We start from the raw sequence: 26,648 nt of genomic DNA on the forward strand, positions 1-26,648 counted from the left end.
TATTTACAAAAAATTTTGCCGTTAGGGCTGCAGAGCTCAAAGAGTAAAAACAGAGGTAACTAGCCCCGGTCTCCCCTATATAAGTTATATACTATGGCGAAAAATAAACGAAAACCTATTTTTCGACAAATTGAAATTTACAAGTTTTTTAAAGGTCGACGATTTTTAAAGCCTTATTACACTGAAACATTTTATTCTTATCAGTAAATGATAAACATATATCTATTCTGATTTTTTTAGTATTGAGATGTTATTTTGTTGATTACAAATAAAAATGAATAAACGGGGTAGAGGGTCTTATTAAGCTTGTTGGGTTGGTGGGAAAAATTTACGAAAAATAATAAACGTTCTCTCCCGTGTATTAAGCACCTAAGCGTTCAGTCATGAACTTGAGAAATATTTTAGCTAATTTTTGTTTTATTTGTAATGTTCACACGTCAAGACTTAGCAATTTAGCAAATAAAAAATTGATTTGTTTTATTAACTTTGAAAAATTCATTTACTTGATTTGTATTAAAATAAAAAACCTACAAAAAATTAGCATTTATGCATGAAATTTACGAAGCAAAAGAATCATTTATTAATCAAAAATAAATAATAAATGATTAACTTAATTTGACATGTAGACAGAACTAAGTTTAAGGTCATGTAAAGAGGACAAAGGAATTATGAAAGCGTTTCCAAGATTTTACGTATGGTAAAAATTTCCAGGAAACAGTTGCGACTGCAACAGCAGCTCGGATTAAAGGAAAATTGTTGAGAAATAAACGCTTCATCATTCCACGATTCCTGGAATTCACGATTTAACATATTCCTGGAAATCACGATTTAACATATTTTTATTCTACTTATATAAGACATTTTTTATTCAAATAAAATTCAAAAAAAGTGATCCAAGATTTCCTCCTGTTTTTGTACTATGAAGCATGGATCTGATTAAATATTTATAACATGTTGATTGTGTATTTATAACATTTCGTAAGCAACTTTTGTTTTCTTTTTCCGAAAGCAATTTTGTAAGAACAACTTATTAAAAAAATCCAACTAGTATTAGTATAACATCATCATCACTGTATTAGTATAACATCATAATCACTGTACAATTCAACAATATAATTCAATAATACTTTAAATTCTTTTATCACAGTTTAACACCGTATTCATTGCATAGTGATATAATATCTTGGGATGACACTTTTGAACAACTGCTGCTACAACTTTGTAGCAACTTTTTCAAGACTATTAAAAAAATATTATATAATAACAATCTATATTACATGGCTAAAGAATTTATACTTCAAAAATAAAATTGACATTAAAAGGTTTTCTCAAAAAAGTAATCGATACTTTGATAATGTAAGAATGCTATTAAAGATATCTAGAATCAACTTACGCGTTTTATCATGTTGAGATAAAAACATTGAGGCCATTTGAAAACGAGGAACTTTAGAGAATGACTTTAACTCTTCGTAAATAGGTAGATTATCTCTAAAAAGACAAACACAATGCAATATTATTCTTAGCGGGGCGGGAGAGAGTTTTATATAAATGAGACTGAGATTTATCTCGAAAACAACAAAAAAATATCGATTGACTCTAAATAATTTTTATTTATATTAAATTTATTATATTAAATTATTTATATTAAATTTATATAAAAAATTATATTAAAATTATTTATATCAAAATTTATATTAACAGCTTATGTAAGCATCAGCAAATTTAAGTGTGTGTGTGTGTGTGTGTGTGTGTGTGTATGAATATATATATATATATATATATATATATACACGGACGCGGGGCATCGTGGGAAACGAACTCGAATGATATATATATATATATATATATATATATATATATATATATATATATATATATATATATATATATATATATATATATATATATATATATATATATATAATATAAAGCATAGAACAACAGCTGTATACAAACTAAATATTTCTTCATAATATTTTTTAATGTTTTTGCAAAGATTGTCTGACGACGATCTGTGCAAAAACAGGCCGATAATTTTTCCACTCCACCACTTTATGAAAAAACAATATGCATGAAGAAACCCACAAATTGTCAATTCAAAAGAACGCTATTTAAATGAAGATGAATATAAGCAGCTATTATGGTGCTATTCAAAAAGTAGTCTTAATTCAAAAAGTACATTCAAAAAGTACAAGTGCTAAGTGAAGACGATTTCGACAAAAGAATGGAGTTTTGTGATATCAAATTGTCAAAGTTTAAAGAGAATTGCAATTTGCTAAACAAGATTATTTGGACAATTCATGCTGAATGGTATCATAAACCATCCCAATTTGTTGGGCCTACTTTATTAGGCGAACTCTAATCATTAGAAACAAATATTTCTAATGATTAGAGTTTCTAATGCTGTTCCCATCCTAAAGAATGGTGTAATGGTGTGGAATAACCTTAGATGATTTAATACAGTCCAAATGATTTAAATTAGTGTAATTTTGATTTAAATTAGTCCAGATGATTTAATTAGATCTTTTTAACATTGGTTGCAGGTGATTCATATTTACAAATGTTTGAAGATTGGAATTTCTTGAAATACATTGTATACAAGGACAAAAACCTCTACAATTGATAGACTTCACGAGCAGATTAAACAAGTGAAGAGATAGGCATAAACATGTGTAAATGTCTATGCCTATCTGTTCATGCCTGAGAAAACGGTCCTTTTGAAACGCTGCCAAAATTTAGAGATTAAACAAGTTGAATAGCCGCATTTTTTTTTTTTTTTTTGTTGAGAAATATAATTCTAAATTATATAAAAACATTCTTCTTTTATTATTTGTTTAAAAATTTTAAATCAAAAGCACATACACAACTTATAAAATACCCTGTATATTGCATTTTGTAGAAAATTTTGAATATTGTACAATAGAAAAAACTATACAGAAATTAAATTTCTAATTTAAATATTTAATTTTGTTATGGTTTAAATACTATTAGTATTTATAATATTAAATTATACAAACACTAAATATAAGACAGAGTTAAAGATAGAAAGAATTTTTGCTAACACCACTTGATAGAAAGAGTTTTTGTTAACAACACTAGACTGAAACTTCATGTAATTTAATATAATAGTTTATAAGCTACAAGCTTTTCTAATATTATTAGTGTCAGTTTCACTATTAGAACTATTTTATACAAATACTTATAATTACTTGTAAATACATACAGTTAATTCATGATAACTCAAACCTCCAAGGAACCAAGGAAAATGGTTTAACTTAATGAATTAGCGAATTCCTGTTAAGTCGAACTTTGGCTGATATGAGATATTAGTATTTTATTCATGCAGTACAGTCAAAAGATAACATTGGAAAAAGTTTAGCAACACAATTCCTTATTATTTGGTAATAAAATTGCGTCTAAAAGGTCTTTTATTTAAAAACTCATTAAACTATAAATAATTGTTTTTTTAATGGTTTATCTTTGAACTGCTTTATTACAACATTATTTTATGTTTTATTTCATTTTAACGATCTATTCTATTCAGATCTAAACAAAAAAATAAAGAAAATATTAGGCTACAGTTATTTATGTTTTATAGGGAATGTTTTTTTTTTTTTAAATTTTCAAAATTATGTCAATACAGTAGGCTCTCACTTAAGTCTACACTTTGATCCAACTGCAGCAATGCAGACTTAACAGAAGGTGCAAACTTTAGATAAATTTCAATATTTTAGACTAATTTAATTCAAATCACAGCACTGAAAATTAAATCTACTAATGATGAATCTGGGTCTGAAATGCCAAGTCTTGGAGATGATCAGGATCAACATTCCAATTACACTAGATACAAATTTTAAGACTGCAATAAATTGTTATTTATTTTTACAGAGTTTTCATTTAAAGCTATCAACTGATTTTGATGGAATTAAAGCCAAAACATGTTTGGTCGCAATTGATTAAGTTTGTCGCATAATTTTGCAAATTCTAATGTAGTAAAGTTCAGTATGGCTTTCAATGATTTCTAAAAAATTCAAATATAAAGTTCAATATGATGCATTTTGCTGAAAAAACGGGGACTTGAGCAAGAGTCTACTGTATCTTTATTTTTCATACAAAAAATTTGAGTTATCCAAAAAAATTAGCTGAAAGGGGACAAGAAAATGGTTCGACTTTTTATCCGAACCTTTTTCTCTTCCCCTTTATCCAAGGTTTGACTTGATCGAAGAATTTTAATAGTAATCAATTAGGCGATTTCAAGGGACCAAATGAAACGATTGAAAATAATAAAAGTTCAAGTTAACCGGTGTTTGACTTACAGGGAATTAACTGTTAACTTAATAAGCCAATTGTGATAAATGTTCAGCTTCACTAAGTTAAAAATGTTCAGCTTCACTAAACTAAAAATTCTCAGCAAACTAAAATAAACTACTTTGACATTAATTTTCAAATGTATAAAAAGAAATAAACAAGTACCTTAGATAGCAATTATGCAGCACTTGTATAAATGGTGAGATAAGACCATCAACACATTGTGAGAAAAGTTTATTATATAATGATGTAGGTATTATCTGTAAAAAGTTTAAAGCAACAAATAATTTTTTTAATATAACACAATACTTTGAAAATAAAAATATCTTAAATAATATTTTAAAATATTATTATAGATATATACGCAAAAATTAATAAATAATAATATTAATAATTTATTTTATAGATTACTATTACCTTTATATATTCATACAATTGCTCTTCATCTTTTTTTATTTCTTTGAATTCAATTTCAAATATGAAAGATGAAGAAGGAACAGATAACTTTTTAACACTTTTTACAGCAGTAGAAATGTAACTTGAAGTTGAGTTCCCCACTGCTTTTACTCTATCTTCATCAGTTAGTAGAGGTTGCCTAGCAATAATTAAAGTATAAAAAGAATTAATTGATATCAAAATAGATATAATGAAATTCAGTTTCTTTCATTAATTCATTTTACTCAACTCAGTTTCTTTGTTCATAAAATATTAACAATATTAAATAATAGATGACAGTAAAGATACAGACTTGTTATTCAATGGAAGACTGCATGGTGTGTGATTAATTTCTTTACCAACTTCGGTTATAATAATGCGCTTAAGAGGTTTCTAAATTGATATAAAATTTAAAAATTGATTCACAGTTCACAAATTAATTAAGTAGATAAATATTTATTAAATACAAAAACAAATAAAAGATCTAACCTTACTTCGTTTTTTCTGTGGATCAATCATATTACTCTTTTTCTTATCTGTACTTATTTTAGAAATCAGCTATAAAGTGAATCAAGATAAGCAAATAAACAAACGTAAGTTTATCAATGTTATAAAGAAATTAAAAGTAAAGAAAGTAAAAAAAATCAATAGATTAGATAATAACTTTTTTTTAAATAAATATACAGCTATGCATAAAAATTTAATCAAAATGTGAATTATTTTTTTTAATTAAAAATAACATTAAAAAAATAATAAATAAAAATCAACTATTTACCAAAAAAAAAAAAAAAAAAAAAAGAAAAAAAAAGGAAAACCAATAATTATAACTTCAAATAAAATTATTAGGATTAAAAGTTAAAAATTTTTATTTAAAGTAATCATTCATTTTTTATTTACAATTTATTTTTACAAAAAAAAAAAAGTTCATTAAAAATGTAAATCTGTTATATAAATTGTTCTCCCTTTGCTAAATAGCAAAGAAAAACTTTGCATTTGTTTGCCAAGGTCATATACATATACAAATCAAGGGTTTTGTGGGAAAAATATTTATACAGAATCTCTTGTTTGCAAATAGTGTTTATAACAGTTCTTTACTGCAAACCTGTGACGTAGATTCTTCGATTGGAATTAATTAGCAGAAAAACTTAATCGCCCCGCCAAAACACATTTGCCTAATTTTCAACAGTTTTTCAAATGATTATTGCACCATTTCAGTATTTTGCATAAACCCTGACAAGGTTTCTTATTTTAATGTAAGACCCAATAGCTTTTTACTTTTGCGCTAATGTTCTTCTAGGAAATTTTATACTTGATTAGAAAGCAATAGGTTGAAAGCTTAAAGCACCTTAATGTAACTGAGACTAAACTTTTTCTGCAAATTGAAGTTTGAAATATTACATACTTATTTTTAATAATTTCAAGCTATTATATCATTTTTTATCGTTAAAACTTTTTTTCTTGATTAGTTAGGGATTGTCCTCAAAAAAAGCGTTTTACTTAGGACGACCCCTTACATAAATAATTAATCAAAATAAATAATCAATTAAATCAGTAATTAAGTAAACAAATTAAGTCAAGTAATAAAAATTTATAACTTGATTAAACTTACATGTCATCAGTAAAATGGATTGTTTCAATTAGTTGGAAAACTATTTCATGTTGTTTTATGAAAGTAGTGTATTTTTTTCATGTTTCATGTTGTTTTATGGAAGATTTTGATTGGATAAATATTTTTTCATGTTTTATGTTGTTTTATGGAAGATTTTGATTAGAGAAATATTTTATGGAAGATTTTGATTGGAGAAATATTTTATTCTTATTTAATATAAGCATAAATAAAAACAAACAAAAAAACTCTAAAAATTATTTCTGTTTTTACATTTTTTAAATCTGTTTTAACTTTATTTTCAATTTTTATTGTTTTTAATTTTTATATTAAAAAAATTATCAATTTTTAGCGCCAAACAAACTTGCAATACTATAATAGAGTAAATTTAGAGTATAGCAAGAAAATTTCTGTTTAAGATAAATTTGTCAAATTAAAATAACTTAAAAAAAAAAAAAAAATCAAAAAATTGATTACAGATTTTTTATAACTCCACTTTTTATGCATAGCTGCATGCAAATATAACAATTAAATTTACATAAAAAAAAGTTTCTTTAAATTCAAAAATTAAATACTAAATAACCTTTTTAATTTTTTCTTGTTCAGAAATGGCTTGTCGATTGAGAGGCTCAATATTTAACAGGTCTTCATAATCTTTAAGAGCATCTATGTATTTATGTAACTTTTCTCTTGCAGTAGCGCGTCTTGCAAGAGCTTTGGTATATTTTGGGTCAAGCTCGAGAGCAGTGGTACAATCTGCTTCTGCAGAAGCATATCTATAACAATTTTATCATTTTTTTTTTAAAACTTCCTTAAAACCTTTTACAATCAATAATAGAAATTTCTTTGTTTTTTGTGCTTGATTATAGTAAAAAACAATTTAATGATTCAAATTGAATAAATAAAAATCATGATTTAAATGAGATTACTTGATTTAAATTTATTTTTTATTAATATTGTTTACTGATTTATTTTACGAATATTTAAATATAAGCAAAAAAATTTTGTATTTTGTAAATTATTATGAATTTAGCTAATGCATTTAAATACAAAAAAATTTAATCAGTAAATAATATTAATAAAAAAATATATTTATTTTTATATACTATACATTATATAAAAAAAGGTGTTTAGATATGATCATATATATATATATATATATATATATATATATATATATATATATATATATATATATATATATATATATATATATATATATATATATATATATATATATATATATATATATATATATATATAAGTTGTTTATACAACATAAAGAAAAGGTAAAAAACAAATACTAAAATCCTGTTTAAACTAATAGAATATATTTGTTATATAATGCACTATATAATTTTCATATTTCATTGTGAGATTTTTATCAAACTAATTGTTTCACAATTTAAGCTATCAACTAATTATCTTAACGTTTACAAACTTTTACTACTAATTATAAATTATAACAATTATAATTATATAACAAATATATTTCTTTAAAGAGCTATATATTCAGAGTTTAAAAACATAAATCATTTATAATTACTAATTTTTAGTTTAAATCATAACTTGAAATAAAAATGTTTTTTTTTATTCTTTGAAAGATTAATATTCTTTTCAACTCATTTAGCAGTGCAAGCTCAAACCCAGAATTTTTTCTAAATATTGAAAGAACTAATACTCGTATAAACATTCTTGAGATTCTAAGGTCTATATATGCTACATAGACTCTAGAGTCTATTATCAGCAAGGCCTATCTACCCGTTATCTATTGTATTTATATCATTGTATTTATATTGTATATATATTATATCAATATAAAAAAAGTGGTGGGGTACATCATGTTTGTTTTGAGCAGCAAAAGTTCACTATTAAACAAAGAAAACTTACTCTGAGGGGAAAAGAAAACTTACTCTGAGGAGAAAAGAAAACTTACTCTGAGGGGAAAAGAAAACTTACTCTGAGGGGAAAAGAAAACTTACTCTGAGGAGAAAAGAAAACTTACTCTGAGGGGAAAAGAAAACTTACTCTGAGGGGAAAAGAAAACTTACTCTGAGGGGAAAAGAAAACTTACTCTGAGGGGCCAAATAAATGATTTTTCCTGTTTATTTGACATAAAAAATCCTCAACATTTTTTTCACTAGAGATTTTAACTAAATACTCTTATATTACTGACATTCTTCTTCTCAATCGAAACCAAATTAAGAAATTTTTATTTGACTATATATCTAATGAATATTAATTTTATCTTTTATTATTATTGCTTTTTTTATTTTACTGTGTTTATAAAACTATTATTACTTTTATTTTAAACTGTCATTTTTTTAAAATTTACTTTTAATGCTATTATCATTAATTTATTTTTGCTTTAGAAGCTTTATTAATTTATTTATAATTATAGTGATAGTGATTCATTGTAGTAATAGTTTTATGGCTATTGTCATAGTTTTTGCAAATGTTATGTTATTTTTATAATTTCTGTCATAGTTATAAACTTTATTATAATTATTTTTACCATTGTTTTTATCGTTACTTATAATTTTTAGTAAAGTTATCATATTATAGTTACTATTTGTAATGTTTTTTTATTCATATTATTATTATTATTTTCATTTATTAGTGTTTTATTTTATTTTCTTTCCCTTTTTTTTTTCTTACTATATTTTATTTTAAATTCTTTTTATGTTTTATTTATAGTTTTTTTTCTTCCGTATTTTTTTTTTTTAGGTGTCACTCCATTGACTAGTTTTTAACTACATGAGTGACACCTAACCTTATTTATGTGAGTTTATAATATATCATTGTAAATTTTTTATATTTTATAGTTGAATAAATAAATTTAAAATCCTACAACAACCGCTTGTAAAGCAAATAGCAACGGTAGGAATTAACTAAAGCTTGAACTTTTAAGTAAACTATGTAACTTTATAATTATGCAGACTTTGAAAGAGATGTCACAACCTTTTTGTGGACTGAACTTGAAAGTAAACATACAACTTGAAAGTCAAATGCATTAAAAATAAAGTAAAACTTAGCAAATAAAGTTTTTTAAATCTGTGCAATATTTGTTAATTTATAAAACTTGAAGCTCAATAACCCTTTAATACTTTAAAAAAAATCGGATTCAAATATATTAGTAACCTCTCAACTTTTAGAAGAGCCATTCCACGATTTGCATATAGAATGGGATTTGTTGGATGCATTGTTATTGCATTTGTGTATCTGTTTATTGATGCTTCAAACTTCCCTTCATTAAAAAGCTGGTTACCCTAATTGTTTTTAAAATAAAACCAAAAACTAAAAAAAATACAATAATACAATAAATAAAATAGTGTTGAACAAATAAAACAAAAATTATAATAATAATTAATGAATATAAAATGATGTACTATGATAAAATAATTAAAAAAAAACAAAAAAACAATAAAAAACAATCCTTCTACTTTATTTTTTTGCTTTCTGGTGACAAATTATTTAATCAAATGAATTCAGGTCTGGGTCAGCTATTAGGTACCAGGATCCAGTCTCAACTTGTATAGATGGGTCTGGGTTGGAGTTTGGTATTAACAAACCTGTTTTGGAACCATACCTTATTTACTAAACAGATCTGGGTCCAGAACTGACCTGTATTGGTCATGTCAAAACAAAACATGAGAGTAGCATTATAAAATTGGTTTTGGTCTAATGAATCCTTGTGTCAACATGGTTTCCAAAAAGTATATGATAATTGAGGTAGTTTTTCTCAACTATCACATTGAATGAGATATTTTTAAAAATTTTAATCTCAAATGATGAAAATATTTAAAAACTGAAGCATTTTTAAAGATTTTTAAATGGCCTTAAAACTCTTGACAGATGTGATCTCTTTCTTATTGTTAAAACTCTTAACAAATGTGATCTCTTTCTTCTTCCTAAAGTATCATTCAAGATGATTGCCAATCAAAACTTCAATATAATAACAATTAATAAAATATTTGCATATTTCAAAATTTCTAAATACATGTAAACGCATGAGTTAAAATAATGTCAGAGGGGTCTGGGTTTAATAATCTGGATATTAAAAGATTATTACCTGATTTATTTGGTTAAAAGGTTTGACAGATATGGGTCTAGCAGGTTTTGGATTTAAAAAACAAGACCCAGACCTGGTTTAAACAGATTGGTCTGAGTCTTATTTTAAACTCAAATTGGGTCTAGAACTGAATCATTAACAGCTTTATTGACACTAATAGAGCAAAAATTATATAATGTGACATAATAAATCTACAAAATCTCAATGTATAGCACAATTTTTTTTATTTATTGACATTTTGATGTTATGGATAGTTTTGACATTTTGATGTTATGGATAGTTTTGGAAAATGACAATACTTTTTTAAATGAATGGTCGTTTCATGCAAAGTGGACCAAGGTGGTTTATGTTGGACCAAGGTCCAACATGAACCACCTCAGATTTTGATCAAACTTAATAAGTTGATTTATATCAATGAGAAAAGTAATTTCTTAAAATATCAGCATAAAACCTTATGTTCATGATTTCTGATTTTTTTAAAAATAAAACTTCAGTAGCGAAAATATGTTTTGTTCATACTCAGAAAACATTATAGTTTTCTATATTATGTACAACTTTAGTAAAATGTTGACATTAAGTCTTTTACTGTTATATTTTATCTATAATGGCTACCTAAAAGATTTTTATTCATAATGGCTACTTTAAAAAATCTGAATAAAGTTGATTTTTGATGGATCAATATACAAAATTAACAATTAAAGAAGCGGAAAGACAGAAAAAATGAAAAAAAAAACAACTATATTTCTATATATAGTAAGCTTTCTAATTTTTAAGAAATTTTCTGAAAAGATACAATTTAGTAAGATATTATGGATTCCTAAAAATAGCTTTGGCTTCAAAAATTTTGCCTTTGCCAATCCACCGGTAACCTAGGTAAACTATGATCAACACTGAATTTAATTTTTTTTTCTGATTTACTAAACTATATTACATCGATTTCAGAAAAAAAATAGTGGGTACTCATGAGGAAGTTACAAAATCAGAACAATGAAATTTGCACAAAATACATTAAAAGTAATAAAGATTTATTGTGATTGGTGTTCTTTAGTTCATTATTTATTGTAATAAAAAATATATACCTAAAAAAGTATTTCATAATCATTGCTTGAATTAAGTCTTAAATTAAACCTGAATCACTCAGTTTTTAAATAGCCTTAGTGCCTCCCTCCTTTCCATTTTCTTTTCAACTACACATTTTTGCCAAGAACTTATATTAGAAGAAACTTATTATTGAAAATATCATCTTACACAGTTTGTCTGATTTTATGTCTAATGCATGAAGTATCTTTGTGCACAAACAATGTATCAAATATAAACATAATCTGAAAATACACAAAAGCTGTGAATGGAAAAAACGCAATGGAACATAATTAAAAGACATACAGTCTTATTAAGTGTTCCTTTTTTTATCTTTTTTTATATATGAAACTTATAATTTTATATTTAATTATTGTGTCAAAAATCATTGAAGTGTAACCATGGAAACCTTAGTTTACACTACAAAACAATTGAATATATTTAGTTAGATAATAATAAAAAATATACTTCATTTTAATCACCATTGAATAGATTTGAGACTTAGTACGATGAAAGCTTTTACTGTGATCCATTTAACAAACACAAAATTTAAATAAAATTAAATTTAAAAAACAAATTTACATAATCAATTATTTGAAAAATAAACACATTTTATTGAAAGAGCTTGTCAACAAATAAACCAATTATGAGACAATTGCTATATAGCCAAAAACCAAGCTGCACATTTAGCAGCAGAATCTAAAAATAATATTTCCAAGTAATGATACTTTAGTTTATTACTAAAATTTACAAAAAATTACAGTTTTTTAATTCAAGATGATACAGGTACAGGTTCACAATACAAAAATTATATATAACTTATACCACCATAAACAAGATCATTAGGTACATTTTGCTGCATTTCACAGAATAAGTATTTGTGATGGTATTGGGCACTGTCAAAAAATCTGTAGCAAAGGAAAGTTTACAATCACTAACAGATCCTATAAATTCACCTGAGATAATATATAAGGCACCTGAGATAATATATATGACAAAATACATAAGGAACATTATCATTATATTTCTAATGATGCAATTATAATACATAGAATAAATTTTAAATTAGAATGTTATATTAATTTACAATATCTTAAATTAATTATATTGTTGTTGTATTATTGTTACAAAATTTATAATCAAGATACCAAACAGTAAGGAAATAAGTGAAATGGAATAAAAGAGGTATTAGGCTGGAAAGTAGAACATAAGTCTTTCTTTTCATTTTTATCTAAAAAGCTACTAATACATTTTATTTGCAGTCTATTTACCATCTAACTTTACAAACTTAATGTCACAGCTTTTATGTGTATGGTCAATAAATTTATGCATAGACATATAATGTATCAGACATAAAATCAGACACACTGTAAAATGGTAAGATAAAAAAGGTATAAACAAAATAAAATGGTAAGATAAAAAAGGTATAAACAAGATAAAATGCTCAATAACCAATTCATAAACTTAATTAAAAGAGAAGTTTTTTCTTTTTCTTTTTTTAACATGAATATAAGTTTGAAATTAAATCTTTTAAAAATTAAAAAAGATTTTTTCTTCAATTTTTTAAAATTGAAATAAATCATATGATAACAATATAAATGTATTATAAAACAATAATTTAAAAAATTAAAAATTAAAATATAGAAATAAAAACAAGTGTTCATACGTAGCAAAAAAAAAAAAGTGGTCAAAATAAGTAAACCACAACAACAAAATTAACAAACCATAATAATAATAAAAAAAATTACAATACCAACCAAAAAAGAAAAAATTTTTATTTAATTTTTATTTTGCAGAAGGTTTTCAATTGTATTGTATTTGTAATACAGGTTGGTTCTGCAAACAGTCGCATGTGTTGTGTTTAAATGTTTCACAATTTCTCTAATTAAAATCTTTTATTCATTCATTGACTTTAATTTTTGTCATATTATCAATAGTAATTCCATTCATTTTGTCATATTATCAATAGTTTTTCCATTCATTTTGTCATATTATTAATAGTTTTTCCATTCATTTTGTCATATTAACAATAGCTTTCCCAATCATTTTGACTTAAAATCAATAGTTTTTCGAGTCATTTGGATTGTTTTATCAGTGAAATGTTGTAGTTAATTAAATAACTTTTGATGTTTTATAACTGTTGTTGTGTAGAAATGTTGTAGTTAATTAAATAACTTTTGATGTTTTATAACTTATTAATATTAAATTTTATATTTCATTTTACACAAATTTTTCAAATATTTATAGCAATTTAAATAAAAAATCTCAAATAATTATTAATAATTCACAAATAACTTTGAAAAATGAAACATTTAAGGAAGTTTGAAATAAAAGAGTTGATTGTATCAGCAACAAAAAAATAACATGCTTTATTGTAATTAATGATCAATACTGTATAAATCAAAAATAAAAAATAAATTATTTTTACATTTGCAAATGATTTTTTAAGATTTATAGGTAGTGTTATAAATAAAATATGAGATAAATAGAAGATAGGTAACAATTTTGGATAAAATGTGACATAAAAAAATTCAATGTTTTACTAAGTAAGTCTATAACTTGAAATATAGAGTTTCAAAGTATAAACAAAACATGTTTTCGCTACAGAAAATTCAAATGACTATATCTCATGAAAAACAAAAGGTTTTATGCTGTTTTCAGGAATTGCTTTTCTCATTGATGTAAACCAACCTACCAAATTTCAGTAAAATCTGAGGTGTCTTATGTGGACCTAAAATTTTGGTCCATTAGGCATGAAATTACCTAAAATCTTTTTTTGCGTATATATATATAAAAATTCTTTTAAAACTTACATTCGTAAGGGAATTATGACATCACAACTACTTGTTACTATATCTAATGTTTTATAAAGATAACTTTTATATAACTTCTTATTTATATATTGTCAAGTGATTTATGTCATATACGTGATTATATGCAATTTATATGTCATATATATCATATACATAAAATATGCTTTTGTATTAGAATATTGACTTTTTATAATAGAATTTTTATTTTGGAATTATATTGGAAGTTTTTTTTATATAAGAATCCTTGAAAACTTGATTACCAAATACACTGATAACTATTGAAAATGGTTGAATGGCCCCTGAACTATTATTATATAAATAAATTTTGTTTTAAATACTTTATAATAACTGTAATGTGAGTTGAAAGACTTTATTAAATATATATATATTTTTTAAGTTAACATAGTAAGTCTAACCTTTTGGAAAACCCATATTTAACCTAGATAATTCTAACCATATATAATAACCTTTTTTAATCAAAGACCTAAAAATCTGAAAATTTTTGACTATAAGATAATATATAATTTTAAGTAACCAGGTTACAAGATTTAGAACCTTTTCTTTTTCAATAATAGCATTTTGAATTCTTCGTTCATTTTCTATTTTTTCCTGCTCTTCTTCATCTAAATCATCATTTTGATCTTCTTCATCTGAACTTTTACATGCATCATCCTAAAAGAGTGGAAAATAAAACTTTTTGTGTGTAAAAACTAAAGATGTAAAAAAATAAAAAATATATATTTATCAACTTGACATTAACAATATTTAAACATAATATTAAACAATATAAGCAAGCAAACAAACCATTGTAAAACAGTCATTCAATGATTTAATTGAATTGAGATAAGATTTTTTTGAAACCAAAAGAAAATATGATCGAATTTTAATAACATATTTTTGTTCAGTTTTATAAAAACTCTCATCTCTAATAATCTTTTTATTTAATTCTAGCTGTATTGACAATCATTTAATTGACACTATTTTGACACAATTGTTGTTCAATTGGTTCTGTTGTCATTTTTTCTCTTTTTTCATGTACCTTAAGTGTTTTTATGTATTCTCCAAATTACTGGAATTTGGTAGCCTGTTTTCATATCTTCATAGACAAAGAATTTCTGTATAGTACTGTCACAATTCCTATCAGCCAACCAACAGCCTTGATAAAGTCATCTTTTAATATTTAAATTGTTTTAAAACAAATAATTATTTTAAATTAAATTGTCTTGTAGCAAAAGACCATTATGCCAATGGGTCATACATAGTCAAACATAAAAGAAATTCAAAATATGGCAAACAAGCCAGAAAGTGTGACCAGCTTTTCAGTCTGACTTACCGCCAACAATAACGCAAGTATGTAAAATTTGTAAAGAAACTGTCAAAATAAAAATTCATTAAACTTTTTTTTATTCAATAATTTTTGTTCTGTAATAATTCATACTTTTATTTCTATTTTTGTTTCTGATATTCAATTCAATTTCAATTTTCATTCTTTAGATTTTTATGAAATTAGAATATCTAATTTCAGTTTTTATTCAAATTAATGATACCAATTATTGTTACTTTTAATTTTACTAATGTTAAGGAAAATATCACTGATCTATACAGACATTACTACATTGAACTATTTTCTAAATGTCAAGTAAGATATCTACCAAATGTATCAAGTAAAGTATCTACCAAATGTATCAAGCAAGGTAACAAACAAATGTATCAAGCAAGGTAACAAACAAACTTATCAAGCAAGGAAGCAAATAAATGTATTAAGAAAAATAGCAACTAAATGTATCAAGCTGGATATCTATTAAATGTATCAAGCAAAATATTTAAAGTATCTACCAAACATTTTTTAAACATTTTAAGTATCTATGAAGTGCAGTAGTGGTGTAGTGGTAGAGGGCTCTCTTTGTAAGTAAGAGGTTTTTTGTTTAATCCTTACCACATCCTTAGTAATACCACACTTAACTCCCTTCTCTGCACAGCAGCATTGTTTGTATATGTTTGTGTTTTAGAGTTAAATGATTTGAAAGAGGGTTGAAAACGCAATAAACAAGTTGCGAGTAAAGTAAGTAAAAAAAAAGTAAGGTTTGGCTTTCTCAACTGATAATTAAAAAAAAGTCTTTTTTGAAGTAGTTTTGTTTTCAATTAAACACAAGCTTTCTTTGTTATAAACAATATATAGCCTTAATTTTTTAATGGATTGCTTCAGAGTTTCCTTATATTGATATGCATTATACTCTTGAAGTTTTTAAAATTTGCTTTTTTAAATCAAAGCTAAGCCGCACTTGAATTTTCTTGCAAGAACTTTCTGCAACTAACACAGAATTGCATTTATGTAGCAAATGATAAATTTTTATGTTTAAACCTTTATCAGCAAAACAATTCTCCGGAAACCATTGTAAAAAGGTTTTGTCTAGTGCCAAAGCCCACTATCCACTAGTTGCCTTCTACCTGATATAGCCATCAAACAGGTTGATCCATTGCCTGACATTTGTATCACTCCAGCTTCTGTATCTAAAGTAATTTCCTGCTTAGACTCTTCTACAGCTTGTGGTCTAGACAACATACCTGTTATAGTATAGCAGAAGTGTTCTCCGGAGCTGTCGTCTATACTTTCAAAACTACTCAACAAGTGCTTATCAGAGTCTTGTTTTCCAGCCTGCTGCAAAGCAGCATTTGTCATCCCTATTTTCAAAAATTCTGGAGAGTGATTTGATTCGTCTAACTACTGTCCCATTAGTCTTCTTCCTATCATTAGCAAGGTTTTTGAACCTTTAATAAACAAACACTTGATCTCTCATCTTAATTCTAATAACTTACTTTCTGATCTTCAATATGGATTTCGATCTTCTTGTTCTACAGCTAATTTGCTAACAGTAATAACCAATAGGATTTATCGTGCATTAGATAAAGGTGGAGAGGTTAAGGCCATCGCTCTTGACATTTCAAAAGCTTTTGATAAAGTTTGGCATACTGGTCTTCTCCATAAACTTTCTTCTAATGGTGTATCTAGCAACACCTTTAAGATTATTGAATCCTTCCTTTCTAATCATAGTATAAAAGTTGCCCTCGACAGACAGCACTCTTCTTCTTTTTCTGTAACTTCAGGGGTTCCTCAAGCTTTAATTGTTGGCCCTATACTCTTTTTAATTTACATTATCAATCTTCCAGATATTCTCAAATCTAAGGTGACATTGTTCGCTGGTGATACTATCATTTATTCTTGTCATGATGAGAAGCCAACACCCTCTGATTGCTTGGAGGCGGCATTTGAGCTTGAAAAGGATCTCACTTCTGCTACAGCATGGGGCTCACAGTGGCTAGTGAACTTTAATCTAGATAAAATTCAATTTTTTTTAGCCAATCATTATCGAAATAATTTAGATCTTCCTATGTACTCGATGAGTCATCTACCCTTCATCTTTTAGGATTAACTATTACTTCCGATCTTTTTTGGAAACTATATATCAAATCAATTGCAAAGTCTCTTTATCATGCTTGCCACTTTCTTACTCAGGATTCTATTCTTTATCTATATAAATCTCAAATCTGTTCTTGTATGGAATACTGTTGCCATATCTGGAGCGGATCTTCTAATTATGCCCTTTCTCTTTTAGACAAGGTACAAAAACGCATTGTAAGCATAGTTAGACCTGCTCTTGCAGTTAACCTCCATTCAAACCATTATCACATCGTCACGATGTTGCTTTTCTTTTTCTTTTCTACAGATACTATAATGGGCACTGCTCTAAAGAGCTAGTGTCTCTTGTGCCATTTACTAAAATTCATCCTCGTGTTAGTAACTTCCAACTCTAATTTAGTGGTTAGCCTTTTTCGGAAGTGAAGATGTTTATATATATACATATATATATATATATATATATATATATATATATATATATATATATATATATATATATATATATATATATATATATATATATATATATATATATATATATATATATATATATATATATATATATATATATATATAGGAAAATTCAAATAGCCAAAAATAAGATTAAAAAATTCTTGTTAAAATGCTAGGTATTTATAATAGTACGTATATTATTTAAAATTTTTTAATATAAAAACAAAGAAGCACAAAAAATTCACACACTAAATTAAAATAAAAAAAGTTCAACACTAGAAGAACAATGTAATAATAAAAATATATACAATAATTTATTACACCTAATAATAAATAAGATGATTCATACCACATTGTACTTTTCCCAAGAATTGTAGTCATAAGACTTTATTCGCACATCTTTTTTTGTTTCATTTTTTTTGCCAACATCAGGTTTATTAGTGGTATTTAGTTTGGTTCGAACTGGCGGGAGCTAATTGAAGAAAAAAAATTATTTGAATGTATGAAATACATTTGCATCTTAACTTTTAGTATTCAATCTATCTAAATTTATACCGACCATTCAAGACATTTTCTATAGCTTCTATAATCAAGAAAGAAGATAGTATAAACTAAAAAAGATATCTCTTATAGATAGTATAAACTAAAAAAAGTATGTTTTTAAAAACAATTTATAGCAGCACTAATTTTGTCAGCATCTATTGCATCGGACATATGCATATTATTTTCAGAAGTTATAATTCACTTTGAAATGGCCAACACTGCTAAAACTGTTGTTTTCAACAGCTTTCATGGGTATTACGCTGAACAAATTGGTTAAGCTATTTTAAATAAAATCTTTCAAATAGTAATACCAAATTAAAACATTTTTAATATCTTTTAAATTTATGCCTAATAGTATTATTATACTTGAAGTATATATACTATACTTTCTTTATGCTATTTAATTACCTGTTTTTCTAAACGATTTATATTTTTTAAATTCTTATCTTCATTTTTTATATTTGCCTCCCAACGTTTAAGATCTTTGAGAAAATCAGATAAATCATTGCTATTTTCACGAATTTGAGTTTGGATTTCTGCGGCTTTAGATGTTGCCATATATTTTTATATTTAAATGTTTAAATAATATACTGACAATGATAACTTGACAAAAAAAAAATTACTTTTGATTATGGATACTAGCACTTTCAAATCGACAGTAATTTACAAAATGCTAATTGTTACTAAATGCAAATTACTAAATTTAAATTTTTTTGTATGATTTCAGATTGACTTTAACCGGATTTCATCACGGCGCACAAGTGACTCAGAACGGTAAAATTTGACACAAATAGTAAATAATCAAATAGTAAATAAGTGTTGAAATAATAATTTTTTAGGTCAAAGATTTGTGTTTTTAAGACACAGAATTGGTACATATTTTTTAAAGTATTCAGAGTTAAGAAAGAGCATATTGTTGCATAAATTTGTCATTATCTCAATAATACATATTAAAAAAAATCTTTAAGAAAATAATTTTTTACTTCACTTTAGCTAAAGATTGACACACATTGACATGTGCTGTCTAATATTTATTTGAATTACATGATGTTTAAATCGAATTTCCATTGATTGCTTATCCTCATCAGTCCCCATTCTGATTTTGCACGTGATTCTACTTGGTTTTTATGTACCTAATTTTACATCGTAACAACCAATGTTTATTACCTAACAATTTTTTGCACTATTTACACTATATTAGGTATATTTATTAAAATAAGATTCACACTTCTTATAAAGATAATAATTTTATTTGGTTGCTATGGACATTCTAGTTTACACAACGATAACAGATTTTTGGCAGTTATTTCTCCGCGTTAAGACTTTGTTCGTCAAGGTTCGTTTTTCGGAATTATAGAGTTAAAAGAGGTTTGTAACCACAATAAAAAAGTAGCCTTTTTGAATATAGTGGACCCCTTGGCCTTAGGGAAATAAAGAACGTTAAATTTTAAGTGAACTAATGACCAAAAGCTTCCAAGAATAAGTTGTCCATGCCAAGATCATTACATTAAAAGATAAAATGTTTGGGTATAAATTTAATTAGATGTTTGTAAATCTCTTATTGAAGTGAGTATTACATTGGTTTATATGAAAAAAAAAAACTGCAAGTAAAACATAACGAATTTCTGAAAGCTTGTTAAAAATGATAACCTTTGATATGCTTGGTTTGTGTGAATCACTTTAGATTTTTGAGAGAACTTCAAAAGCGTGTTTACAAGATTTAGTCTTATATCATTATTAATAATCTTTTTTTTTACAATTATTTTCGTTCTTTTACAATTCAAGTTCGTAGTATAAAAAACTTATATACATTTAAAAATAAACAAAATATAAATATATGTGAGCAGTAGCGTAGCAACAAAATATAGGCCTCCTCGCAAAATTTTAATCAGGGACCTTAAACTACTTCTCTGTTTCCCCCCCCCCCCCCTTAACCTTTTAAATTCAACTGAGCTTCTATTTCTACTTCAGCAGCTATTAGGTCTAGTGCAGACAAAACTATTTGCACCCTTGTTGTCCTGAGATGTGTTTTAATGTGCTTAAGGATCTCTTTGCAGTTGCTACGCTAATAGTCAAATATACACAAGAGCTGCTATTATATTTGTAAGTGAGCAACTTATATCATAATATGTTATTGTTGAGACGGGTAAAATGCAAAAATACAAAAACTTTCAATGTGTAAAAGGCGAGAAAAATGTATGGAAAATTGCCGCCCGAACCAAAACACTTAGTCAATGATGGTAAATTCAATCTTCTTAGTCTTAACCAGTATTAAAGATGTCTTAAACTGGAATTCCATTTTGTTGCTTTGCGTTGAATAGATTCAACCAAGTTTTTATCAGTTTTTAAATAAGAATCCCAAATAGACACTGTATAATTATGGTGTGGTCTAATTAACACTATAACACGAGGCTAATAAAAATTTGCACAAAAAGAATTGCTTATAATTGTCATTCAAATCATATTATTGTTTGACAACTAATCAAATAAGTAAGGATAGCAATAATAGATCATTTTATAACTGAAAGTGTCCCATGATGAACAGCGTAGCAAATTTTAGTCTTAAGCGAGCAAAGAAGGTTGTCAAAGTATTCTGGACTGAAATCTCGTAACTTAAGTTGAATTCTCTTTTTTAGGTGGTTAAGATTTTTTGCTTTGAAATCGATGGAATAGACTCTCTGTTTTAAGTGAGCCCAAAATGTCTCAATGGGCCTTATTTGCATTTGGTGGATCCTTAGAAACATAGGTTATATTAAACTTCTTATAAGTTTCAATTGTTAGCTTTGCATAATGAAATCTTGCACCATCAGACCAAAATATATATCTTATGTTTTTGTGACGCGAATTGATGAAGGGAACAAGTTTCTCTTTAATGCATTCTTTGGAATATATTTTTGCTTCAATGGCATTTTTTTTAATTGCAAAGTAAGGCTTTAATTTACCAAATCTACTGATTGCAATCCATACTAAAACTTTTGCTTGAAACTTTGATTTAAGCTTACATTTAATATTTTTTTCAGTTTTGTCTTTATCTTGACTATAAAAGCCATCATTTCCTGGTATGCTTTGGCTGCTCAATGTAAAATAGGATTCGTCATCCATGATAATTTCGAATTCATTTGACGGTAGAAAAAAAGTTTTCGAAAGTTTTAACAGTCGTTGTTTTTGTTTACTTATTTGAATTCCAGAGCTTTCTGGTGTTTTCTTTCTTTTGAAATATTTAAGTCAATGCATGTTAAAAATTTTACAAATATAACTTCTATGAACTCCATATTTTAATGCAAGTTTTCTCTGGGAGATTCCAAATTTATTTTCAGCCTTGTAAATGAACGAAGTAATTTTTCTTATGTCCATTTTGTATGGTTTTCTGCCGCTTCCCAACTTTCTTTTAAGGTGATATTGTCGTCAACTCTTTTAATAATATTATAAATTGTTCGCTTTCGTTTGTCGTTTTCTTTAATTCCACCCATTTTATTTATATAATTTTAACTGCCAAAATCAGTAACCGATTATGAAATAAAAATGTCTAGTGAATATATTTAACTTAGAACTGCAGAAATATTCGAAATTGTTCGCGAGTTTTGAACGTTCAAATTTTGTGCAAATTTTTAGTAGCCTCGTGTTATGTAACTTGAGAGCCATATTTTCATCAATAAAAATTAATGTTTCTTTGCATACCAAGAATTTGTAAGGACTTTGAGACAACTGTTCGAAAATGTGTGCTCCACTTGGCGTTACATGAAATAATGACTCCTAAATTACGCATTTTAGTTGAACTTTTTAGGGATTGATTTATTATACCTTTTTATCTTGTTTCCCAATTATTCCGAAATATCTAATTTTAACATAAGTAAGTTTGAGGTAGAGAATCTACGCTTTGGCAAAATCGAGAATACATCAATAGACTGGTGCAATGCTATAGAAGATGAAACAATGTTAAAAGTGTCTATTAGATTAGTCACGAATAGTATATTCTAAAGAAAGCCATGTTGATTTGTAAAGAGCATTTTATTATCGTCAATGTGCTTAAAGATTTTTTTCTTAACAAGTATTTTGACCATTTTGCAGGCAACAGAGTTTAGTGAAATAGTCAGTAGTTTTCAGCAAGTAATTTATCATCCATTTTTTAATAGACCACGCTAAAATTTGCTTATTTCTAGAGCACGGTTTGTAGATTTGGGGTCCTAATATCAATGAAATACCCTATGAAAATCTATTTAAGGGGTGATAGTGCATGCCTATGGGAGCCCAAAATAAAGGGTTTTGAAATCCCTCATTAACATCCAAAGCAAAATTTTGGTCAAGAAGTTTATAAGCTTTTGAATACCATAATGCGATCTATTTAAGTGCTTAAAATGCTACAAGACATGCTTTGTTTAAACAATATATTTAATATAAAATGTAATGCATGAAAACAAAAATTTTTTATTTTAAAAGCTTGTATCCAAATATGCATCTTATTGCTATTCCGATGTATCAAGATAAATTCTCAAGTTCGAACTTTGCCCCTCGGTTAAAAAATTACCGGCCAATAATTTTTTCGGGAAATGGCAGTAATTATTCAAAGAAGAAAACAAAATGTAAACACAGTGAGCGCTTTTTAAATAAATTTAAAGATGCCTACCTTTGCAAAAACTCATGAAGACTGCAGAAAATCTGTTTGTGTTATATGCATGAAAAAGGGTGATCAAGAGTTGACTGAAAACTATAAGTTGAAAATTCTTCAACTGATTCAAACAGACATAGATTTCAGTGATGAAAGAGTGTCTTTGGCTACTTGTGTTTCATGCAGATCTCAAATTGGAAAATTTTGTGCTGGAAAAATCAATCATGTGCCTAAACTTTTTGACTTCAAGTCAATTTCTATCAAACTTACAACCAGAGTTTCGTCAGTTTGTGAGTGCCTTTTATGCCAAATTGCCAAAATCAAAGGAAAGGAGAAGCATCCGTTTAACAAATTCAAAGAATCCGAGGAAAAAATTCCAAAGCCAACTTCTCAGAGTTCTGAAAAGCGCTGCACAAAGTGCTTGTCAATTATTGGCTGAGGACTTCTTCACAACTGCACCATTGGAACTCGCCATGAAAACCTGAGAAGAATGGCCGCAGATGATCCCGTAGGTGCAGAGCAAGTGGCTGCAGCAGTCTTAGCATCCAAAAACGCATCTCCAAATGGCACTATTAGACTCAGTCAGCCTTGTGGAAAACTTTTGCCATTGAGGAGAGGTAATTACTTCTATCGTCTAGTTAATTATCATAGTATCATTATGCTAAATTAAAGGCACTCAAAATGTTGATTCACAAACATTTAATTTATGACCTCTAATAATTAATTATGAGAAAAAAGAAACAAGAATGCTTTTATATTCATTAAAATGCTAATTGCAACTGCTTTTATTGAAAATTCATCTCTTAATTAATTACCCTGCTTCAATTTTATTTCATCAGCCTAATTTTACTTTAAATTTTACTTCTCATTGCAAGAATAAATATTTTTTTTCCTAATGGATGTCATTTTATTGTTTTTAAAGGTCCGTCATTGGCTCAGCAGCTATTCAAAGAACTACTCACAACAGAAAATATGGTTCAAATTCAGCAAAATACAGGACTTTCAAATAATGGGATGCAAAAACTAGGTTCAGCACTAAATCAAATCAGCCCAATTAGATTGGTGGAGCCAAGTTTTCCTTTGAAGTTTGCTCTAGCCGGCCAGAAACTTAATGATCAGTTCATGGTCAGCACCATCAGATTGGCAGAGAATGGTCAAACTTGTCAAGTTGTGCACTGCCAGAGCCTCAGCAATCTCAGTGATGTTTTCAGAGCATCACGAAAACTATCAGAATCTTCCATTTTAAAACTCGGGATTGATCGTGGTGGATCATTTCTCAAAGTGAGATTCACTCACATTGTGTTGGAAGAAGATGAGACTCCTCCACACAGCTCAGTACAGAAGACAATCAAGCTAATGGCACCAGCATCAACCAAAAAAACGAGTGTTAAGCAGCAGATGTTGATAGCACTGTCACAAAACACTCCTGAGAGTTACCAGAATATGAAGGCCATTTTCGACCACATTCAAGTCAAAGAAAAAATCCAAACAGGTTCTTTGGTTGTCTTTTGTGACCTAAAGCTGGACATCATTCTTTGTGGCATTCAGTCTCACAGTAACAAACACCCTTGTTGTTGGTGTGATGCTGCATCTCCAGGTCTTGAAAATTGTGGACAACTTCGGACTTTTGGCCAGATCAGAAGACAGCATTCTGAATACATCCAGGCAGGAGGAGTTTCAAGAAAGTCGAAGGAATTCAAAAATGTCATTCGTGTACCTTTGATTGAATTTCAAGATGACAAGTTTGTCCTTGAGGCTATTCCACCAAAGGAGCTCCACTTATTACTTGGAGTTGTGAACCACATCTTTAAAAGTCTTTGCGACCTGTGGCCAAGGGCCAAGGAATGACCTCCATCACTTCATATCCCTATCCAGCCTTACCATGGGGGGCATTTCAATGGGAACGATTGCAGGTCTGGATAAGTTCAACAGCTCTCAGAAAAAGAAGGTTTCAGTCCAGCTCTTGGCTTCATTCAAACACTCACACTATTTAAGACAGTGGTCACTTCGTGCTTTGGAAAAAGCCTGGACCCTGACTATGAATCCAAGATTAAACAGTTCAAACTTAGCTACACCAACTTTCCTATTTCTGTGACTCCCAAAGTGCATGCAGTGTTTTACCACGTGCCACAGTTCATCAAGATGAAACAAATTGGACTCGGCCTCTTTAGTGAGCAGGCAACAGAAGCTCTACATTCCAACTTCAAATCTCACTGGGAGAGATTTAAGAGAGATCCATTACATCCAGATTATGCCAGTCCCCTTTTAAAATGTGTCATTGACTACAACAGCAAGAGAATTTAATTTTTTTTAGAAATGAAAATTTTCTTCAGAACATGCCTTTTCTCTGTAATCCATTAATGTAAATCCAAGGTTGTAACAGAACTTGAAAACAAACTCACTTAGAAAATAAATTATTTAAAGAATATTGGTTTGAATTTTACAGGCTAATATGTTGTGTTTTGTAAAAAAAAAATGCAAAAAAAATTTTTTTTCAACAAACTTTTTGGGCTACTCATAGCCTAAATGTATGGGTATTTCGTAGTAAAACATTCAAAGCTAAATAAGTCCGTTTGATCTTAATCCAGGATTTTCAAATCACTCATTTTGTGTTCCATATGACATGCACTATAACCCTTTAAAAGGGTTTCCATAGGGTATTTCATTGATATTAGGACCCCAAATCTACAAACCACGAGAGAGTGAGTAGAATTCCAGAATTAAAGAACTTGTAAAATTTTTGAAAGATTTTTGTTAATGGAAAAGATATTTATACGGGTTTAGATAGGTAAGATAATAATGTCTGAAATAGAATAAACCAAGTTGTCATTATAAGGTCATTCAAGTTAATGACCTTTGCTGTAACTAAACAACTGAGGTTCACATTCGGAAAACGGTTTTGAAACTAAAATTCTTCAATTGGTACTAAATCCCTTAGTATTATTACCTAATATAGCATTAGGAAAAAATTTTAAAATAGAATTACTACTGTAGGTAAACAACAAGTCCAAGATATTATTTGAGCAACCATAGGGTGTCTGGACGTAGAAAATATGATATGTTAGAATTGCCGACAATGAAGCAGCCCTCAAAGGACTTCCTATTTCATCTTTGAGCTAACTTGAAGGATTCAGCAATAAATTTCATTAAACTATAATCATTTAGTTTATGTATAACCTAGATAAGTTTGTGTTTATTGTTATTTGTATAGATGTTAAAACATGTATAATCCACTGTATCAAACGCCTCGAAAAGGTCGATAAATACCCCATTCGTAAATTCTCCGTTTGCAAAAGAATGTTTTATTTCATTAATTA

The 26,648-nt window shown here is 27.2% G+C and overlaps 1 protein-coding gene across 1 annotated transcript; it reads right to left on the reverse strand.

Moving 5' to 3' along the window:
• Positions 1-1,050: 1,050 nt before the first annotated feature.
• Positions 1,051-19,501, reverse strand: LOC100206326 (RNA polymerase II-associated protein 3). Its single transcript, XM_065795760.1, has 11 exons — positions 19,134-19,501; positions 18,532-18,654; positions 14,867-14,983; positions 9,491-9,618; positions 6,933-7,125; positions 5,233-5,301; positions 5,057-5,136; positions 4,726-4,903; positions 4,474-4,568; positions 1,394-1,488; positions 1,051-1,239 (listed from the first exon to the last, which is right to left on the reverse strand). The coding sequence occupies exons 1-11, from the start codon at positions 19,281-19,283 to the stop codon at positions 1,142-1,144; spliced, it is 1,326 nt and encodes a 441-aa protein (XP_065651832.1). The 5' UTR covers positions 19,284-19,501; the 3' UTR covers positions 1,051-1,141.
• Positions 19,502-26,648: the final 7,147 nt, after the last annotated feature.

This window comes from Hydra vulgaris, chromosome 04 (genome assembly GCF_038396675.1).
Source record: "Hydra vulgaris chromosome 04, alternate assembly HydraT2T_AEP".
Classification (NCBI taxonomy): Eukaryota; Metazoa; Cnidaria; class Hydrozoa; order Anthoathecata; family Hydridae; genus Hydra; species Hydra vulgaris.